Here is a 19,293-nt window from a genome sequence, read left to right on the forward strand (position 1 = left end):
CCTTTGAAAATCTATATAAACCTCCATGGTCTTACAAGTGAGGCTAAGGCTATTTGCACACCCAGTCTGGCTGAACGGGAGCAAGCTTATCACTTGTAAACGAAGTATAAAAGATTATCTTGTGCACTTCAAGTTCTGTTTATATTATTCAAGATGAAAGGTACGCTCTCTTTATTCTTTTTATTTCAATTCTATGATATATGTATGGTTTTGATGATAATGGAATTATGGAGGATTTAATATCTATTTTCTATGATGTTTATATTATTATTAGACATCAAGTCTAACAAATATAAGTGATTAATGCCTCTGCTGGTATAATAGAGATAGATTATAGGTTTCTATATTTTTCCATAATTTTTTGGAATTTTTGGCTATTTATTAGTGAATGAAAATAAGTCTAATTTAGGCTTATTAGGTTCTGGCGCCGCAGGCAGGCCTGCTGTGCGCGGGTTACTGTGCGCGGGCCTGTTGGTGCAAGCGTGTGCGGTCCGGGTCGGTGATGACCCAAAACCATGAACCAAACCGGGTTTTTACTAATATAATGAACCAGAATGTGTTTTAAGGGTTTATTATTACCCATAATTGTATTTTGAATAGGATTTCCATGTTATTTGGCTATTTGAAGTATTTATAATTAGTGTTATTGCATGTCTTGTTATATATTTATGTATTTGTATGTGAAAATTAACTTAATTATATAATTTGCAAAATCCCCAAAGGGTAATGCATTTTGTATAAATTAAATTAATTTTATGTGTGTTTATTTTGAGTATAATTTGTTTTATGAGTTATACTAATTTTATTATATGATTAGCAAAATCCCCAAAGGGTAATACGAATTGTATAATTAGATTTGTATGTTGTAAATTAATTCATATGAATCCCCAAAGGGTAAGTATGAATTAATTTATTTGTTTGTTTGTTGGTTTGTGATTGTTGGTTGTTTATCATGTGTGGAATGATTTGCCTAGTAACTCTCATAAATCCCCAAAGGGTAAATGGGAGTACTAGATGGTTGAAATGATTCTATAATTATGTATGTTCTCCCAAATATTGAAATATTTTCTGGATGACAGGAATATCCAGTAGTGGACATAATTTTGCTGAGTCCCTAAAGAAAAATGTACTTGATGGGACTAATTATGTGAACTGGTCACAACGGGTTGACTTAATGCTACGAGGCTATAGGTTTGATAAGATTATCAAAGTGGATATTCTTCCTCAAAGACCTTCCCGAATAAACTACCCTGATAATCTGAAACAGTATAGGAAGGACCTTAGAAAATTCAAGGAATGGGATAATGCTAATGAAATTTCTAGGTCACATATTCTTGGGGCTCTAAGTGAGACTCTCTTGATGACTTATTTTCATGTCCCCACTACAAAAGAGATTCTCGACCAGATTGATGCTAAATATGGTAAAAAGTCGTCTACTCACATCAATAACTTATGGCAAAAGTTCACTTGTGCCAAATGGGAAGAAACTGTTGATGTGAGAAAACATGTAAATGACATGCTTGCTATGGCAGATGAGTTACAATATCATGGTAGACCAATGGATGAAGAAACTAAAGTGGTCACCATTATCAACTCTTTACCCAAATCTCTCAAATATATTCAAGACTTTTATTCTTTGTCCAAGACAAAGTGGACTATATTTGATTTGGTTAATATGATCGACCACCAGTCCGAAAGACTCAATCCAAGTATTGAGTTAGATAAACCTTCACCTAGTGCTAACGTAGTTTTGAAGCCGAAGAAAAAGAATTTTAAGAAGAAGGGAAAGAACTTTCGATTTCAAAACTTCAAGGACAAAAAGGTCAATCAACAAAGGGTTGAAGTACATGCAAATCAACGTGTTTGCTTCTTCTGTAATAAGCCAGGACATATAAAGAAGTATTGTAGGGCTTTGAAAACCATGCAAGAAGGGCAACAGGAGAACACCAGTGAGTCCTTATCTCTTAAAACTTGTACTATTTATATCAAGCCTTTTAGTTGGTGGGCTGATTCTGGTGCAACTGTTCATGTATCGAATGAGTTGCAGGGTTTCAAGGAGCTAAGAAAGATTGAGGACAAAACAAGCTTTATTTACATGGGAAATGATGAAAAGGCCATTGTGGAAGGCGTGGGCACTTACCGGCTAAAGCTTGTTGATAATAAGTTTTTTGATTTAGAAGATTGTCTTTATGCTCCTCTATGAGAAGAAGTCTATTATCTGTATCTTGTCTTGAGAAACTTGGATTTACATTTTACTTTGGCAATGGAAAGTTTCTTATGTTACAAGATGATAAAGTTATTTTGAGAGGTTTTCGAAATTCTGGTCTATATCAATTGCAACTTAGTGGAAATATGGTGTTCAATGTTTCTACTTCTTTGGATATTAAAGAAAATGAATTGTATTTGTGGCATTTACGACTAGGGCATATAAACAAAGATAGAATTACAAGACTTGTGACACAAGGATTATTGAAAAATCTTTCACATAATGATTTTCCTATTTGTGAGTGTTGTATATATGGGAAAATGACAAAGATACCCTTTCCATCCAAAGGCTCAAGAAGTTCTCATGTTTTGGATATTATTCATTCTGATATATGTGGACCTATGAATGTGAATACTCGTAATGGTCATTCGTATTTTATCACATTTATAGATGATTTCTCAAGATATGGAAGAGTATATTTACTGCATAGAAAAAAATGAGGCCTTAGATTACTTCGAAACCTTCAAATTGGAGGTAGAAAATGCCACAGGAAACAAGATCAAAACATTGCACACCGACAGAGGTGGAGAGTATTGTTCGAAGTTATTCTCTGAATTTTGCAAGTCAAACGGGATTATCCATATGTTTAGCATGCCTTATACACCTGAACAGAATGGTATTGCTGAAAGGAGAAATCGAACCTTACTAGAGATGGTAAGATCTATGATGGCACTTGCAAATTTGCTAATATCCTTTTGGGGCGAAGCATTATTGACAGCTATCTATATCTCAAATAGAGTGCCTTCAAAGTCGGTTGAGAAAACACCTTATGAGGTATGGTCAGGCAAAACTCCTAGTCTTAACCATTTTAAAGTATGGGGATGTGTTGCTCATGTTTTAAAACTTGATCCTAAGGACAAATTGAAGGCTAAGACTCGAAGATGTTTATTCGTTGGGTACTCTGAACATTCGAAAGGATATAGGTTATATGATCCCAAGGAGAAGGTGATTATTGAAAGTAGACATGTAAAATTCATTGAGGATAGATTTGATTGTGATGAAGATTTAGGTATGAAGTCTCACTTGGAAGAATGTGTTGAAATGTTTTCTTCTTAATCTCCTTCTAATATAGAGAATTCTACCCAAATGGATATTCGAAGAGGGACTAGAGAAAGAAAACCTAGTCAACTCTTATCATCTTCAGATTTTTATACCTATGCTGGAGAAACTTATGAAAGAACAAAGTTGAATGAAGATGTTACTGATCCTGACACTTACGAGGAAGCACTCCTTGATGTGGATTCCGACAAGTGGAAGTCGGCAATGGAAGAAGAGATAGACTCTATGTATAAAAATGAAGTTTGGAAACTTGTTGATCCTCCTACATCGGTTAAGCCCATTAAGTGCAAGTGGATTTTTACAAGGAAGAGAAATGTTGAAGGGAAAGTTGAAAAATTCAAAGCTCGTCTTGTTGCCAAGGGTTTTACTCAACAATACGGGATTGATTATGATGAAACATTCTGTCCTATTGCAAGAATACAGTCTATTCGAGCTCTCCTGGCATTGGTAGCATATTATGACTATGAGTTGTTCCAAATGGATGTTAAAACCACTTTTCTAAATGGAAATTTGGATGAGAAGATTTATATGGAACAACCACGTGGATTTGTTAGATCTGGAACTGAAGCAAAAGTGTGTAAGTTTGAAACAAGCCTCAAGATTATGGAATATCAAGTTCAATAAAGCAATTACAGCGTATGGTTTTACTCAGAATCTAGAAGATCACTGTGTTTATATAAAAACAGTGGGAGATCACATTGCTTTTCTTACTTTATACGTAGATGATATTTTATTAGCCGGGAATGATATTCAGTTACTCCAAGGTATAAAGACATGGTTGTTTCAGACAATTGATATGAAAGACCTTGGGGAAGCTTCTTATATTCTTGGCATTAAAATTCTACGGGATAGATCTTTGCGAAAATTGAGTTTGTCTCAAGAGAAGTATATCGACACTCTTCTGGATCGGTTTCACATGTCTAACTGTATACAAGGTAAAGTACCTTATGATAGCACTAAAAAGATGAGCCATGGGGATTGTCCTTCTCACCTCAAAGATAAGTTGGACGAATCTAATTATCCATACGCTTCTGCTGTGGGGAGTTTTATGTATGCTCTTATATGTACAAGACCTGATCTTGCTTATGCTGTTGGGATTCTTAGCGGGTTTCAGGCTAATCCAGGTTTTACTCACTGGGAAGGGATAAAATGGGTAATGCGCTATATAAAAAGAACAAAGTCATATGCTTTGACTTATTAAGCGGACAAGTTGGAATTGGTTGGTTATTCCGACTCAGATTATCAAGGATGTGTTGATACCCGAAAATCTACTTCTGGTTTTATCTTTATGTTTGGATGAGGTGTCATTTCTTGGAAAAACAAGAAGCAAGATTGTGTCGCGCAATCAACCATGGAGGAAGAATATGTGGCTATGAACTTAGCTACAAGGGAAGTTGTCTATCTTCGCAAATTCTTGCGAAGTCTTCTAGTGGTAGACTGTGTGGAGCGACCTATTCCTCTCTTTTGTGATAATGAATCTGCTATTGCTATCACGAAAGATCTGAAGTGTCACTCCAAGGCTAAACATATCAAAGGCAAATACCACTATATACGAGACATGCTGAGGAAGGAGGAAGTTGTTCTTTATAAGATATCTTCTCCGGATAACTTAGCTGATCCACTAACCAAGTGTCTTCTCGTGACCAATTTCACTTTCCATGTGGGGAACATGGGTTTGATTTGTTTATAATTGATGAGACCAAGTGGGAGAACATTGTTTTGTATGCATTGTGGTCTCAATGATTTGTAATACTATGTATGTCATGACATTGTAATTTATATTCCATGGAATGATTTTGACAAAATGCATATGCTTTTGTGTGATAATATGAGTACTCAGTGTATGCCATGAGATTCAGCTTCCCTATTAGGTATGCACTTGTACGTGTATATATGAGGGTCTCAATAGGGAATGACGGTTGAGTCTCTAAATTGTCCAGGCCAATGGGACTGCATAGGCACAGTTTCCTTTACGGCTAATACTCATGCTGGTATAGAACTTTACCCTGAGCTCCTCAGGTACTGAGTATGCTATGGACGGTGAGATACCTTGATGTCCAGCTTTTTTATTAGGTATATACTTGTATGTATATACGGAAGGGTCTCAATAGGAAGGTTGAGTTGGATGTCTAAATTATTCAGGCCTATGGTACTGATTAGGCACAGTTACCTTAGTGGCTAATACTCGAACTGGTACAGAGCTTTACCCTGAGTTCAGGTCCGAGTATGCTATGAATGGAGACCGCTGAATTGGCAAATTTGACAAGTATGGATTTGGTTTATTCCCCAGCCTTGGATATCTAAGATATATATTGTGTAGGCCCGGGTTAACTACACATGTATATTAAAGTGTTTAAGGTAATGCCTATGGTCATGGTATGGTTTTATGTGTCAAAATTGATTTTTCATGTTTTTTTTTGAAAATCGGAATTTGAAATGGATTTGAAACCAAGTGGGAGTTTGTTAGAATTATGGTTTCAAATAGATAATTTATAAAATAAAATTACCATGATATTAGAGGCGTGGGGCCCACTTCTAGATGTTGTCATTGGATGTTCAGTACAGGGAATAATGGCCAGCACATCCCCCTGTAGAGGTAGATTAAATAGGTACATTGACTTAGTGGACACATCCCTTGGGACTAAGGAGATATGTCTCTCTTGAGGGGATGTATCCCTCCTGAGAGGATGTATCTCTTCTAAGAGGATGTGTCCTTATGAAAAGTCATTAGTGCACCCTTTGAAAATCTATATAAACCTCCATGGTCTTACAAGTGAGGCTAAGGCTATTTGCACACCCAATCTGGCTGAACGGGAGCAAGCTTATCACTTGTAAACGAAGTATAAAAGATTATCTTGTGCACTTCAAGTTCTGTTTATATTCTTCAAGATGAAAGGTACGCTCTCTTTATTCTTCTTATTTCAATTCTATGATATATGTATGGTTTTGATGATAATGGAATTATGGAGGATTTAATATCTATTTTCTATGATGTTTATATTATTATTAGACATCAAGTCTAACAAAGAGATATTTCACACTTTTAACTAAAGGGCACTACAAGGAAGCGCTGCAACCATTTCTAACTGTGCAGCTGAAGGAAGAGAAAGAGAGATACAGACAGACAGACACACAGACAGACAAACAGACAGAGGAGGAGAAAGAACGAATAGGAATGCGATTGATCCATTGTTCGCAGGCCGATAGAGTTGGATTCCGTAAGAGAGAAAAGAAGAGGCTACGATCCAAGACGGAGATACATAAGGCGATCGCTTACCAGTTCGATGCAACAAACGAAGCGCCTCGTAAATGAGAAGTCTGAGGGAAGTCGAAGGTGGCGCAAGCTTAACAAGACTTGAGCAGAAACGGAAAGAGAGAGAGGCCACGTACCGTGAACGGCGAATTCGAGCTATGAATTGTCGTCTCCGGCACTGACGCCGGAGAAGGTGACTCGTTCGGCTGCAAGGAGTAGAAGAAATGGTCTTCGGTTCGCAGGTTACTAGGTTTTCTGTTGCTGGTAGTGCTCTTAAACTGGTACGGAATTAGACCCGATACAACCGAATCTGGTATTGGCTGAACCGGTCTGTGACACATTGTATTGTAACTTTGGACTATCTTTGTTGGTCCAATTCCAGATATGATTACAATTTTATTATTTTTAATAAGGTTTATTTTTTAACAAATTCAAAATATAATATTTTAAAATATAACTCTCTTATAATAATTAAAAATAATAGACAAATACACAATCGTTTTAAGAATTTTTTCCCCGCCAATTTTTATATTTCAAACTAAACAATCCATTTATCTCATTCCTTAACAGTTTGCGTCGGCACATTCCTTCAAGCAAACCGCGACGAATCTCTTCTCCCGTTGTGTCGTCTTCCGCTTCCTCAAAAAGTGCTTCAGTACCTTCTCTACTGGTCCTAACAGGCCCTTCTTTCTTCTACGCCGTAACAACTGCAACCCGAAGTCCGAGGAGTCGCTCAGTCTTCTTCATACGAGGTCGGAGGCGGCTTTTCGGACGAAGATTTCTCCGCAAAGACCCAGCTCTCATGGGCAAAGCGGAGCTATTCTCAAAGGTGGTGAACAGGTTACTTCAGTCCTACTGGAAATGATGAAGCCGGTAAGCAATAGGTTTCCGCATAAATTTCAGATATGCGTCGTAGAGGGTTATGTAACTCGATGTTCGGATTTTTTGCGCTCTCTAAGTTATTTTCCTTGCCTCACCTTAGAAATTCGCTTGGAAGAAGGTATTGATACTATGGACGGTTAGTTTCATCTGTATTACAATCAGCGGTTGTTGCAGTGTTTTGTAGTCACTTGAAATTAAATCCGCTCTGAGTTCTTAAGGTTGTAGAATGTATTCGTTTTTGTTGACGTAAATGCAAGCACGTCGGTTGCAACTGGAAGATACGAAAATTGGATGAAACCTCGGAATGTGCAGCTAAGAGAGTTAATCGAATGGAGTCTGGGTTGCTGATGGCTTTAGATTACATGATCCGACTTGTTGAAAGGGATAATGATGATCGAATATTAGCTTCCAGGAGCTAATCTCAATAATAAATCCAACCAGGCTGGTGATGTGCCGGAGGTGAAAATTTATCTTTCTTCTCTTACGTCGTAGATTTCCTCTTTGGCATTTTACAAATTGTTCATGTTGTACACTCTGCCTCAATTTTTTTTTTTTTTTTCTTCTCTCGACTGTTATGCCAAAAATGTCAAAAGAAAACACCTGTTATTAGAGGTCTATTAGGTTCCCCGGGGAAAAAAAATTGGAATGTGTGAAAAAAGCCACTATCCCATCTGCAGAATTAGTGCTCCCTCAGACCGGCTATGGAAGCTAATAGTTTCTGATGGCATTCACACAGCTTGATGAATACAGTCTGTTTGTAAACTAAAGCTTCAGAAAATAGTACTGGAGTACCAGTGGGTCTTCAAGCATCACTTGGACCTTGGTGTTAATGATTATTGTAGCCATAAAAGACCTACAGGGCAAAAAATTATAGAGAGGTTTTGGTCTTATTGTATGTACTTTCTCTGGCAGCCTGTTTTTCCCTAGTAAACATTATTTGGTCCTTTTTTCTCTGTCTTTTGAAATGCATTTATGCCATTACAGACATTGGAAGCAAGGCCTCCTGTTCCTGATAGAAAGCTACTTGCCAGATTCGTATTGATCTGATAAGAGAACCCGGAATATGATGGGTGATGGCATATTGGATGAAAGAAATGATCATGGTCTAATTACCCTCCCTTAAGCTGAGGTGTGTATTTCTGACTCACTAGTGGATTGGGCAAATTGCAAGTCTGGTGTGCTATCTCTTAATTAAGGAAAGATATATTTATTTTAAAAATGTAAAGATATATTGAAGCATTCTGTGATGAGGTGCAAAGTTTGATCTATACAAACACCAAAGTATCTAGTTAACTTAGTAAGAGCATTTGGGGATGAATAAATCAAAGTGCAAAGGTGTTACTTGTGTTTTTATGTCTTCTTCCCTCTGTTAATAAATCTCACACAGCCATATTGTGAAAAGTGATTCTAGGATGATAAGTTTTAATGTTCAGTTGTCAACAATGCACATAATATTAAAATTTCTAGTAGAATTTTTTTGACCATTATTTATATATGTGAAAGTTGTTTTAGTTCTTAAATTGTTGCAGCTGTGGAGTTCGTAGGCCTAAGAGAGAGTTTTATGGTGATAATATTTTCTAAGTAGGTACTTTCATTCTTAATTCTCTGTAGCAAACTATTACAATATATGGAGAGCCCATTCTGTCTTTCATTTGATAGATGCACTATGAAAATGAAGGGTTTTTTTTTTCTTAATTTTTAACCTGTGAGATTTCTGAATGGAAGAAACTGTGCATTTGGAAATAGAGTGTGGAGATGAATTTGACCATTATGTATAGAATTTTCTCACTAGTTTATTAATTCGGAAAAAAAATGGGCTCATGATTTTTATAAATAAGGATGATAAAAGAAGAGTAAGAAGAAGAAATAAGGAAATACGATTGTATTGACAACTATTGTATAGGGGAAAGGGTGACCCCCGTCATCTTTTATTACTCACTTAAGTTATTTTAGAAAATGACTAAAGTGCCCCTAACACTAGGACTTGTACATAAGTGAGTAAAACAACTTTGAACTCTCCAAAATTTACACAATAAATGCCTGCTCAAATAAGTTTTCACTTCTGATTGTAAAATATCATACATATATGACAAGAACTACGCTCTTACTTGATACAAAATAAATTGTAATTATTAAATAATATAATATCTAGTTTAATTAATTAGTATATTAATATATTTAAATTATACATTTAAATACTTATTAGTGTAGTAATCATGTGTTTTTTTTACCTAATTTGGGGTTTAGGTATTATATTTTAATTAAGTATATTATTACAAGTTACTCATTCTCTTGTTTTTTTATATTTTTCTCATTTTAGGGCACTAAAACTAGAAACAGTTTTCTAGTGTACATGAACTCGTCCACACTACACCAAATTTGAAATTGAAGTTCATGTTTACATAGTGTTGACTAATCCCCTCCCTTAACTTAATTTATCAATAAAATTCTTGGACTCTAGTTTAATCCATAAGTAGATTTATATAGTTTACATATTTTCTCATACTCGCAAAGATGTTCCAAATAGACCTTCTCTAGTAGATTGCCATAGAGGAATACATTTTTAGTGTCAATCTAAAATAGAAGTTATCTCATAATCATAGCAACAAAAAAAAAAAAAAAAGGGGTAGTTGTGTGGCAATTTCTTTGATAGTTTTTTGCTGTTTCTTTAGATTTTAAGTTTCTTAAGAAGTACTGAAAAATATAAAGGTTAGGTTAGGGCATTCTAGGCTCTTTAGGGTTTTCCTTTGTCAATAATAGGATTCTTAGAGCTCTTAACGCATTTGTCATGGTGTTATTATTACTTAAAAGGAGTTAATTTATTTGCTATTTCATGGTGTGAATATTATATTTTTTTAACGCTGCTTTGTATATTCGATACTGCTGTCCCCATACATGTCTTTGCTCATCTCAAACGTACTCCTGCGCGAGGTTTCATCTGCGTTTTAACTTTGATTTTTCTAATTTAGTAGAGGACCAAACAACAGCGTGTCCTGAGTATCCCAAGAACCAGATCGAGGAAGGCCTTTTACGAAAGCATGAAAAGACATAGTTTCCGTTAATTTGTATTTTTCAAGGAACATGCAGGTGGGCAGTAATCTTGTTTGTTTTGATTGAGGATTAGCATTTAGGATTATCCGTTGGCATAGTCTCAATAGAGTTAGATGCATGGTGATTGCTTGCTGACCTCATTAGACTATCCAAACACGCTCTTCATTGCTCGTTAATTTGCTTCTTCTCTTCTGGATTCTTCGTGCTCCTTTTTTGCCGTGTCATTGGTTCGGTACGCCACGCCGTCATCCCGAGTCCAGCCATAGGTTCTCCTGAATGAAGTAACGAATCCATTTCCACTGCATTTTTCCTTGATGGCTTTTTGTTTGGACCGTTTATGGAATAAATTGTCTTTCTTTTTCGATTACTTGTGTATTTTGCTTTAATTGGATCCTTGTAAGTTTCTGTATGGTTTGAACTGAATATACCTCTGACTTGCCATCACCTTTTTTAATTTTTAATTCTTCTGTTATTTTTCCTTCTCTATGCTTTGGTTTCTTGAATCTGATGTTTCTAAAATTTCATTTTTTGACTCTGAAAAAAGACAGAAAGATAAGGAAGATGAAAAGAAAAGATTATAGGAGTGCACCGTTGATCTCTTTCCAGCATTAGAACACTCAACTCACAAACGCTATCTGTTTGCAACATACTACAGGCCGCCAATCCAAACATACTAGTCTACGGAATCAACTGGCACTGTATTCTTCAGCTTCCATCATCAATGGATGAAGAAATTGTAAGAGCCCGATTTCAGGATCTTGCACTGTGCCTCGAGCCAATCAAGAATGAGTTCCCAGGTACAGATATGGCCCTAGAGGTTCTCAATAGTGCAATGTTTTGAAATATGTGATCGAGCAAAACATATTTGTTCAACTTCGAGCCAAACAGTTTCCGGGTGTTCTCAATCTAGCTCTCTCAGTGACAGAGAGGTAAGAAAAGATGATGATGGATTAATTTTGAACAGAGCAGCTTGGAAGAGCAGTGGTAGTTTCCAGAGCTCTATTAGTGATGCTGGGACAGATGATGATACAATTTTGAGGATGTTCAAGCAAATAAAAAACTCCAGAATTGGACGTGGAAATTCAGTGCCAAACTGTCTACAGGGGTTTCCAGAGCTAATGCTAAAGGATCTCAAGCACCCCCCCTATCAGAGATAATCCCTGAAGTCACCTACAAAACTTGGAGAGTTCAGAGATTCTGAGGATGTCTGGCTCCAAATAACAACAGAAAGTATATAGGGGAGAATGGGAAAGGATTCAAAAGATTGTCAGTTTTTTACGGAGGCTCAATAACGTGCAGCTAAAGAGTGCTATAAATAACTGCAATATGATACTGATTGTTGGTGATCCAGATTTACCTCCTGAGAGTGCTATAAAGAACTGCAATGGTGAAGCATCTAAAGAGTCCACTGCACTAGAAAGAATCTCAAAGAATCTGAGTTCTTTTGCAAATGTTCGGCAGTCTTTTTCTTCATCACCTACTCGACAGAAGAAGGATTCTCCACTTTCGTCAAATGCATCAATGAAATCCAGCAAAAGAGTGGTGGATTCTCCAGTTTCTTCTTTGAAGTTGATAATAAGTTTTTTTCCCTCAAGTTTCGTGAATGGAGGCATATAACCCATCGCCAGTGCCACTTCTGGAATGTCAGAAGCTTTAGGATTTATCCTTTGTTACCCTTTTTCCTTTTTCTACGGATTTTTTTATTTGGCCGTCAGGAGTACTGTCAGCGCTATTTCCACTAGCTCTTTTTCTACTATTCAATTAGAGAACCTTCATAGGACTGAAACATTCGTACTTGACTTTTGATACTAGCTAATGGTTTTTCACCTGATGCTGTTTCTTTGGCATTTTAGTTTAGGCCATTCTAGGCTCTTCAGGGTTTTCCTTTGTCAATAATAGGATTCTTAGGGTTCTTAATGCATTTGTCATGGTGTTATTATTACTTGAAAGGAGCTACTTTCTGTTCCAAGTCTCTATGGTGATAATTTATTTGCTATTTCTTTTGTCAAAAGGCATGGCATTTCATGGTTAACATGTTCATATGCAGAAGCCTGTAACAACAAAACCAAAGCCTCCCAAAACTTGGAAGGTTGCAACGGATGATTCTTTTTAATACTGCTGTCCTTGTACAAGTCTTTGCTTCTCTCTAACTTACTCCTGCCCTCTCTAGCAGGTCTCAGTTTATGCATGGCCTGACAAGGCTCCAATCACAACACTCCTCTGCCAAACCAGATCCTCATCTGTGTTCTTCCTCCAAAAAGCAAGTCATCAAGGAAAATTCCTCAAAATGAAGGTTCACATTCCTTTATAAGCAAATCCTCTTCACCTGCATCTACTCCACTCTCTGCACCTTCACCGTTGCATCCTCAGATGTTGCATCCTCAGATGTCGCATCAATGTTCAGGATGCACCTCTTCAGCAACAGTGAATGGTAATGAAACAGATGACAAGTGCAACTCTCCACTGACGCTTTGCATTTCCAAGCTGGGCATCCTGCACGGGACTTTCTCAGCTCAGTTGCTAAAGTTGAAGAAACCGAGGATCTTTAATCAAAAAAGTTGAGGCCTTATCTGCAAAGGCTGATAAACATTCACCTTCGACTATTTCATGTTCATTGGAGCAACAAATTCTTTTTTATCATACATATGCATTTCTCCTGCTTACTTTGTATTTGTTGAATCGTTTTATCTTCTGTATTAAACTATGTCACATATGTGAAGGACTGCAGCCTGACATTTGATCAAAAGAGATGAAGATGCATGAGAGCTAAACAACTGGTAATTACAAAAATGAAAGCAAAGGACTATGAGCGTGCCCGGTCTATGCCACAGCAAGCAAAAAACTACTACCCAGTGTTGGAGTACTTACTGCAAATGGTCACTATCTGGAATATACTCTAGGCAGCTAACCCAAAATTGCCTGATTATGGCATCGATTCGCATTCACCATTAAATATCTCACCTTCTATTCACAACCCCTTTATAAGATTCCATTTTGAGGAACTTGTTCATTGTATCAAGCCAATCAAGAAAGAATTTCTCGGGACTGATCCAGCTCTCTGATGAAGCAACAAAATAAAAGACAAATGGACCTGAGAGTTCTGTTGTGAGTCCCCCAGTTGCTGTTTCAGGGGCTGGAGTAATCTTGAAAGAGAAAAGAGTATGTTCTCATGAGCAAACAGCCGTAAAGGATAACAATTATGTTCGGAGCTCCTCTTGTCATGCTTCAGGTACAAATGAAGAGGTCAACAAAGATGCGTGTAAGTCCAGTAAGTCCAAGAAGAGAAGAAATTCAAAAGACGAGGGTAAGTACAGTAGGTCCAAGAAGAAAAGAAATTCAAACAGTGATGCCAGTACCACGAGTGCTACAGCAAGGAAAAGACTTGCCCGATCAAATAAGAGATTCAGACCAAGTTGGTTTTAGACTTGGTATCTCACAAAAGGTTGAGGACACAAATAGTAAAACTTCTGAGGATGATGAAGGCCTAAAAATAGATTATTTGAAGAGTGCAGGGGATCCTCCTGGAGGTGGTAACTGTGATTTACCTTTATATGCTCTTCCTACTCAGGTGCAAAACAACAGAAATGGGGAACCAGACAGTGCTGTAGTTTCAAACTAGATCGCTGGTTTTCTCCAGAGGCACCGAAAGCTAGTCTCTTTGCTGCAACGCCACAATATCCTCATTACCATGCTCTGACAGAATTTAGCAGTGAAGTCCGTGAGCCAATGATTGCGGGCTTACAGTGTAGTTTTGTATGTTTATGAGAGAGAATTCAAGAATTGGCACTTCAGGACTTCAAGTTCAGTGTAGGCAGCTACCATCAGCAACTTGGTGAATTTGAAGAAATGGGTTTTGATGTTCAGAAGCTGACTCATTTATGTACTCTCGCTGTACTAGTTGATCGTAGTCAAGCTCTGTTAGATACTATCAAGAGATTGAAAACAGATGCTATAGATTTAGGGATAGAAATAAGAGCCTCAGAAGACTCTCATCTGCTCTCTCTTCCCACATTGTGAAGCTACAATCTGAAATCAAGACACTAAAGCAGGAAATGCAAGCCTCTGAAATTCTCGTGACCAGCCAAAAATACGAATAGAAAAACTCCAGTCAAATGTGAGACAAAAGTTGAAGATTCTGTTAATACAATGAACAAGTTTGCATCAGCAGCCCGTTCTTCATGGTGACTAACATTGAAACTACAAGTGGAATGTGGCTCTCAATCTGCTAAATTACACAATTAGAAGCTGTCTACTTTAATTCTATTGGGAAATGCCTTCTTTCTTGTACAGACTGAGTTCCATCAATTTAGAGTATGTTGTTGGCTATCTTCATTGGGTTTGACCGTTTACACTACCAACTGTAGCAGTTATGTACCTAATGATTGTAAAGAAATGTACACGAGACAGAAACTCCGATGAGAGTTCACGACGCTCAGTTTTTCATGGACAGAGCAATTCATACCCCTTTTTGGTGAGAATCCTTCTTGTCATTTTTACTGTTTCTTTATTGATGTTTATCTTGTCATGTAAAGAAAGAAATAGATATTTGGAGTTAAACATGAGCCTACAAGGCAGGGCTGTAAACAGGCAATAATCAAACCGAGTGGTGGCTGTTCTTTTGCCTGTTTATTTACCCTCAAAAGGGTAAAGCAACAACTGAATAATTTTTTTAAAAAATAACATATAAACACTTTTAAATAACATTAAAATTCTTAAAATAAGATTGGGTAACTAAAAATTTTCTACGCCCTCTTATGTATGGATAATCCCCTAAAGTTGGCAGCTTTAACCAGCTAAGGGGTCGAGTATTATTTGAAGCTAGTCTCTAGTGCTTAATCTAATTTTTATGGCATTAAATCAAACATGAACATCTTTTAAAATTCTCTGAACTCCTAGAGTATGGGCATAGCTTTTGCTCAGGCTCAAACTGATTTTTGGAAATGACCTGGAGTACAATGGTGACAATTGAACCTGCAAAACAGTTTTTAGAAAAGAAAAAAAAAATCTAAAATGCCTACTACATTGCTTGGTGATATATGAATTATCTTGAGGAAACTGAATGAGTTATAGTGCCAATAAGTCATCAAGTGAGAAATAAGTTTTCCTAGACAAGGTTTTCAGCTTGGAAATTTGAATAACAAGGTTATTGACCCAAAAAAAACTAGTTTAATACCATCTTGGACACAGGGTTAATGCAGACCCTTTGTCGAGACAATCTTAGAGAGGTTTCAGCTCATATTCCTACTAATATAATTTCCATCACAGATGGTAGCAAAACTATTTACTCTCATCAAATTCCATCAATTAACTTCAACTTCAGCACGTGAAAGTTCAAAAGTACAGATTAATTATGACTTTCATTTAAGTGATTGCATGAATTATTTTATTTAGGTCCACATAAGTATGTAGAACCCACCCTAAAACCAAGTGTTTGAATCGTAATCACCAATTTAATCAGGGTTATTAGATGGGTCCTGGAGAAATCCATAGGCTCATATCAAAGAGACAGCATAATATCATTTTGCAAAGATATTTTTCCTCTCTTGTTCTTGTCCTTATCCTTAGAATGCTGAAGGTTTAACAGACCCAAATGGAAGCATGTAATGTTTGATAAAGATTATAAACACATACTACCCCTCTCCAGGACGTATTTACAGTTTCTTCTGCATTTGATGTCTGCACTGATTGCATGCTGCTATGATAAGTTCTTGCACTCTTTTCATCCATAAACCCTTTATACATGAAATGCACAGAAGCAAGTAAATAGGGGGCTACTTCAACAAAACCAAGCAGACAGACTGGCAAAAAGATGAAGGTGGTAAATCTAAGGGAACTAGCATAAACTTTACTACCAAGGAAGATGAGCGACAGAAGCAAACTCAGACTGTGTCTCCAAAGATGCTTCATTTAGCTGTGCTATCTCCAAGTTAAGGTTTTCAACTTTAGATTTGTGGTTGTCTATGAGAGCTTGAGCAGCCTCCATTTTCTCCATGGACTTCTTCATTTCAGCTTCCAGTTCTGCAATCCTCTTTGACAAAACAGAAACCTTGACTTCTGAAACACCTAATTCAATCTCCCACTCTTTGGCTACAACTTCCATCTTCTCCGCTGCATCTAGAGAAGCTTGATGCTGTTCAACTATTTCTCCAAGAGTCTCTAAGCGGGTCCGCAACTTCTGAACATTGTATCCCATATCTTCCAATTCTGCTAGTTCCTTGAAAAAATTAGCATTGCCAGATTTTAGGTCCTGTGGTGCCAAATTTCGGATTTTCTCAGATATATTAACAAAAGCCATCTCCAAGCCTATTATCATCCAATTCCGAATCTCGCTGCCATATGTCAATAGAGGACGATAATGAGGATCTTGAGGTAAAGCACTGAAAACCTGATTCTTGAGGGTCCGAATCTCTGGAGACAGGGAAAGGTTCGGACAGGGAAAATTAGAGTTTTCTAGTTCTACACAAACCATATCTCTTATAGGAGAAGAAATTCCATCCATCGCTGGGGATTTATATCTTTCTTCTCGAAGAGTTTTCTTGTGTTGCTCAGCCTTCACTCTGCTGCAATTAGATTCCCCATTTGGTACAGGACTACCATGTCTCCCATGTGATTCTCTTGGGTTCATTGAACTTAGACTCCTTGAGATTTTTTCTAGTGGACTGGACTCTTTAGATGCTTCACCATTCATATTGCAGTTCATAGCACTCTCAGGAGGCAAATCAGGATCACCACCAATTAGATCAGTCCCTCTCTTTGGCTGCACATAATTCGAGCTTCCATTCAAAACTGACAATCTTTTGAATCTTTTCCCATTCTCCCCCGTATACTTTCTGTTATTATTTGGAGCCAAACCATCCACAGAACCTCCGAACTCTCCAACTTTTGTAGGGGACTTCTGGGAGACTCTCTCTGAATAGGGGGGTGCTTGAGATCCTTTAGCATTTGCTCTGGAAACCCTTATAGACCGTTTTTCACTCAAAGTTCCACGTCTACTTTTGGAGTTTTTTATTCGCTTGAACATCCTCAAAATTGTATCATTCTCCTCATTGCTATCATCATCTCTCCCAGCATCACTAATACAACTCTGAAAACTACCACTGCTCCTCCCAGCTGCTCTCTTCAAAATTAACCCATCATCCCCTTTTCTTATCTCTCTGTTGCTGAGAGAGCTAGATTGAGAACACCCAGAAACTGTTCGGCTCGAAGTTGAACTAATATGTTTTGCTTGATCACATATTTCAAACATTGCATTATTGAGCAACTCTAGGGCCATATCTGTACCTGGGAACTCATTCTTGATTGGCTCGAGGCACAGGGCAAGATCCTGAAATCGGGCTCTTACAATTTCTTCATCCATTGATGATGGAAGCTGCAGAATCCAGTGCCAGTTGATTCCGTAGACCGGTATGTTTGGATTGGCAGCCTGTAGTATGTTGCAAACAGATAGCATTTGAGTTGAGTGTTCTAGTGCTGGAAAGAGATCTGCAGCCTTGTGCAACATCAACCATGCACCCCTATAATCTTTCCTTTTCATCTTCCTCACAGCTATTTCCTTAGCTTTAAGTGCCAACTCTTTGCGTCCGTCCATATCTTTCTGTATTTTTCCAGAGTAAAAAAATGAAATCTTACAAAACATCAGGTCCAACAAACCAGAGCATAAAGAAGGAAAAATAACAAAAAGATTAGAAATTAGAAAAGGTGATGATAAGTCAGAGGTATATTCAGTTCAAACCTTACAGAAACCTACAAGAATAAGAAAAGCACATAACTCACTGGCAAACAACGAAAAGGTTGAAAACATCTTTATTCCAACAATGGAAGTGAGAATTAGGACTTACTCTTGAATTAGAAGGATCCAATTTTAGCAAAATACAGAAGTAAATCGAAAAAGAAGGACAGTTTATTCTATCAATGATCCAAACAAAAAACTCAATAAGCAAAAAGCCATACAGGAAAAATGCAGTGGAAATGAACTCGTTACTTCATTCAGGAGAAACTATGTCTAGACTCGAGATGACGGCGTGGTGTACGAAGCAATGACACGGCAAAAAAGAAGAACGAAGAATCCAGAAAAGAAGAAGGAAATTACAACCCAAGTCAAATTTGTACAAAAAAATATTCCCAAACCTATTAACAAGCAAATACCCATTAAAGCAACAACACGGAAGAGAACGTGTTTCTAATGAGAGAAGCAATCACCAAGTTTTCACCATTCATCAAAAAGCACAAGCAAATCATTAAAAGAGTAGACGTAAAACTACTAATCTCTGAAAATATTAGGAAAACAAAAAACCAATCAACATCTAAACCACACTGAAACCGAACTCAATTTCGAAGATTAAGACGAAAAAACAAGGTGAAGAAGCATGCAGTGGAAAAACAATAATCAATGAATTATTCTGACATCTTACGAGTTCAAGAAAACAAGAAAAAACCGGTGAGCCGGGTGTGCTTCGGAGCTGAATGTAGCCCTCCCTCACTGACTTGAAATGGTCATCGAGAATGCAAAGAGTTTCACCTCCACCCAGAGGTGTTTTGTGTGCAGAGACAACCAACTATGAGAGAAACGGGGAGCCATCGAATGACAGATTCTTACGGTGAGAAGCGGATGAAGGTTGAGGGTTTGGAAAATGTTAGAGTTAATTTGGGATCGAATCATAATTACTTCTATTTATTCTCAATTTGAATTGATTTTCAAATAAATAAAATTTTATTTATTTTATTTAAAATTTTTAATTAAAACTTACAACATTAATATAAATAAATATGGACTACACACACT

The 19,293-nt window shown here is 37.2% G+C and overlaps 1 protein-coding gene across 1 annotated transcript; it reads right to left on the reverse strand.

Annotated features, from left to right (window-relative positions):
* Positions 1-16,048: 16,048 nt before the first annotated feature.
* Positions 16,049-19,000, reverse strand: LOC137963557 (DUF724 domain-containing protein 1-like). The gene is made up of 2 exons (XM_068810682.1): positions 18,923-19,000; positions 16,049-18,105 (listed from the first exon to the last, which is right to left on the reverse strand). The coding sequence occupies exon 2, from the start codon at positions 18,097-18,099 to the stop codon at positions 16,360-16,362; it is 1,740 nt and encodes a 579-aa protein (XP_068666783.1). The 5' UTR covers positions 18,100-18,105; positions 18,923-19,000; the 3' UTR covers positions 16,049-16,359.
* Between the last annotated feature and the right edge of the window lie 293 nt (positions 19,001-19,293).

This window comes from Aristolochia californica, unplaced genomic scaffold, assembly GCF_029961685.1.
Source record: "Aristolochia californica isolate CCGP_79_NKW_82.1479 unplaced genomic scaffold, dmAriCali1.0.hap1 SCAF_4, whole genome shotgun sequence".
Classification (NCBI taxonomy): domain Eukaryota; kingdom Viridiplantae; phylum Streptophyta; class Magnoliopsida; order Piperales; family Aristolochiaceae; genus Aristolochia; species Aristolochia californica.

What these genes read in the sequence shown, in the direction of transcription:
- LOC137963557 (XM_068810682.1), bottom strand. Translation starts at nt 18,099, where the DNA reads ATGGACGGACGCAAAGAGTTGGCACTTAAAGCTAAGGAAATAGCTGTG.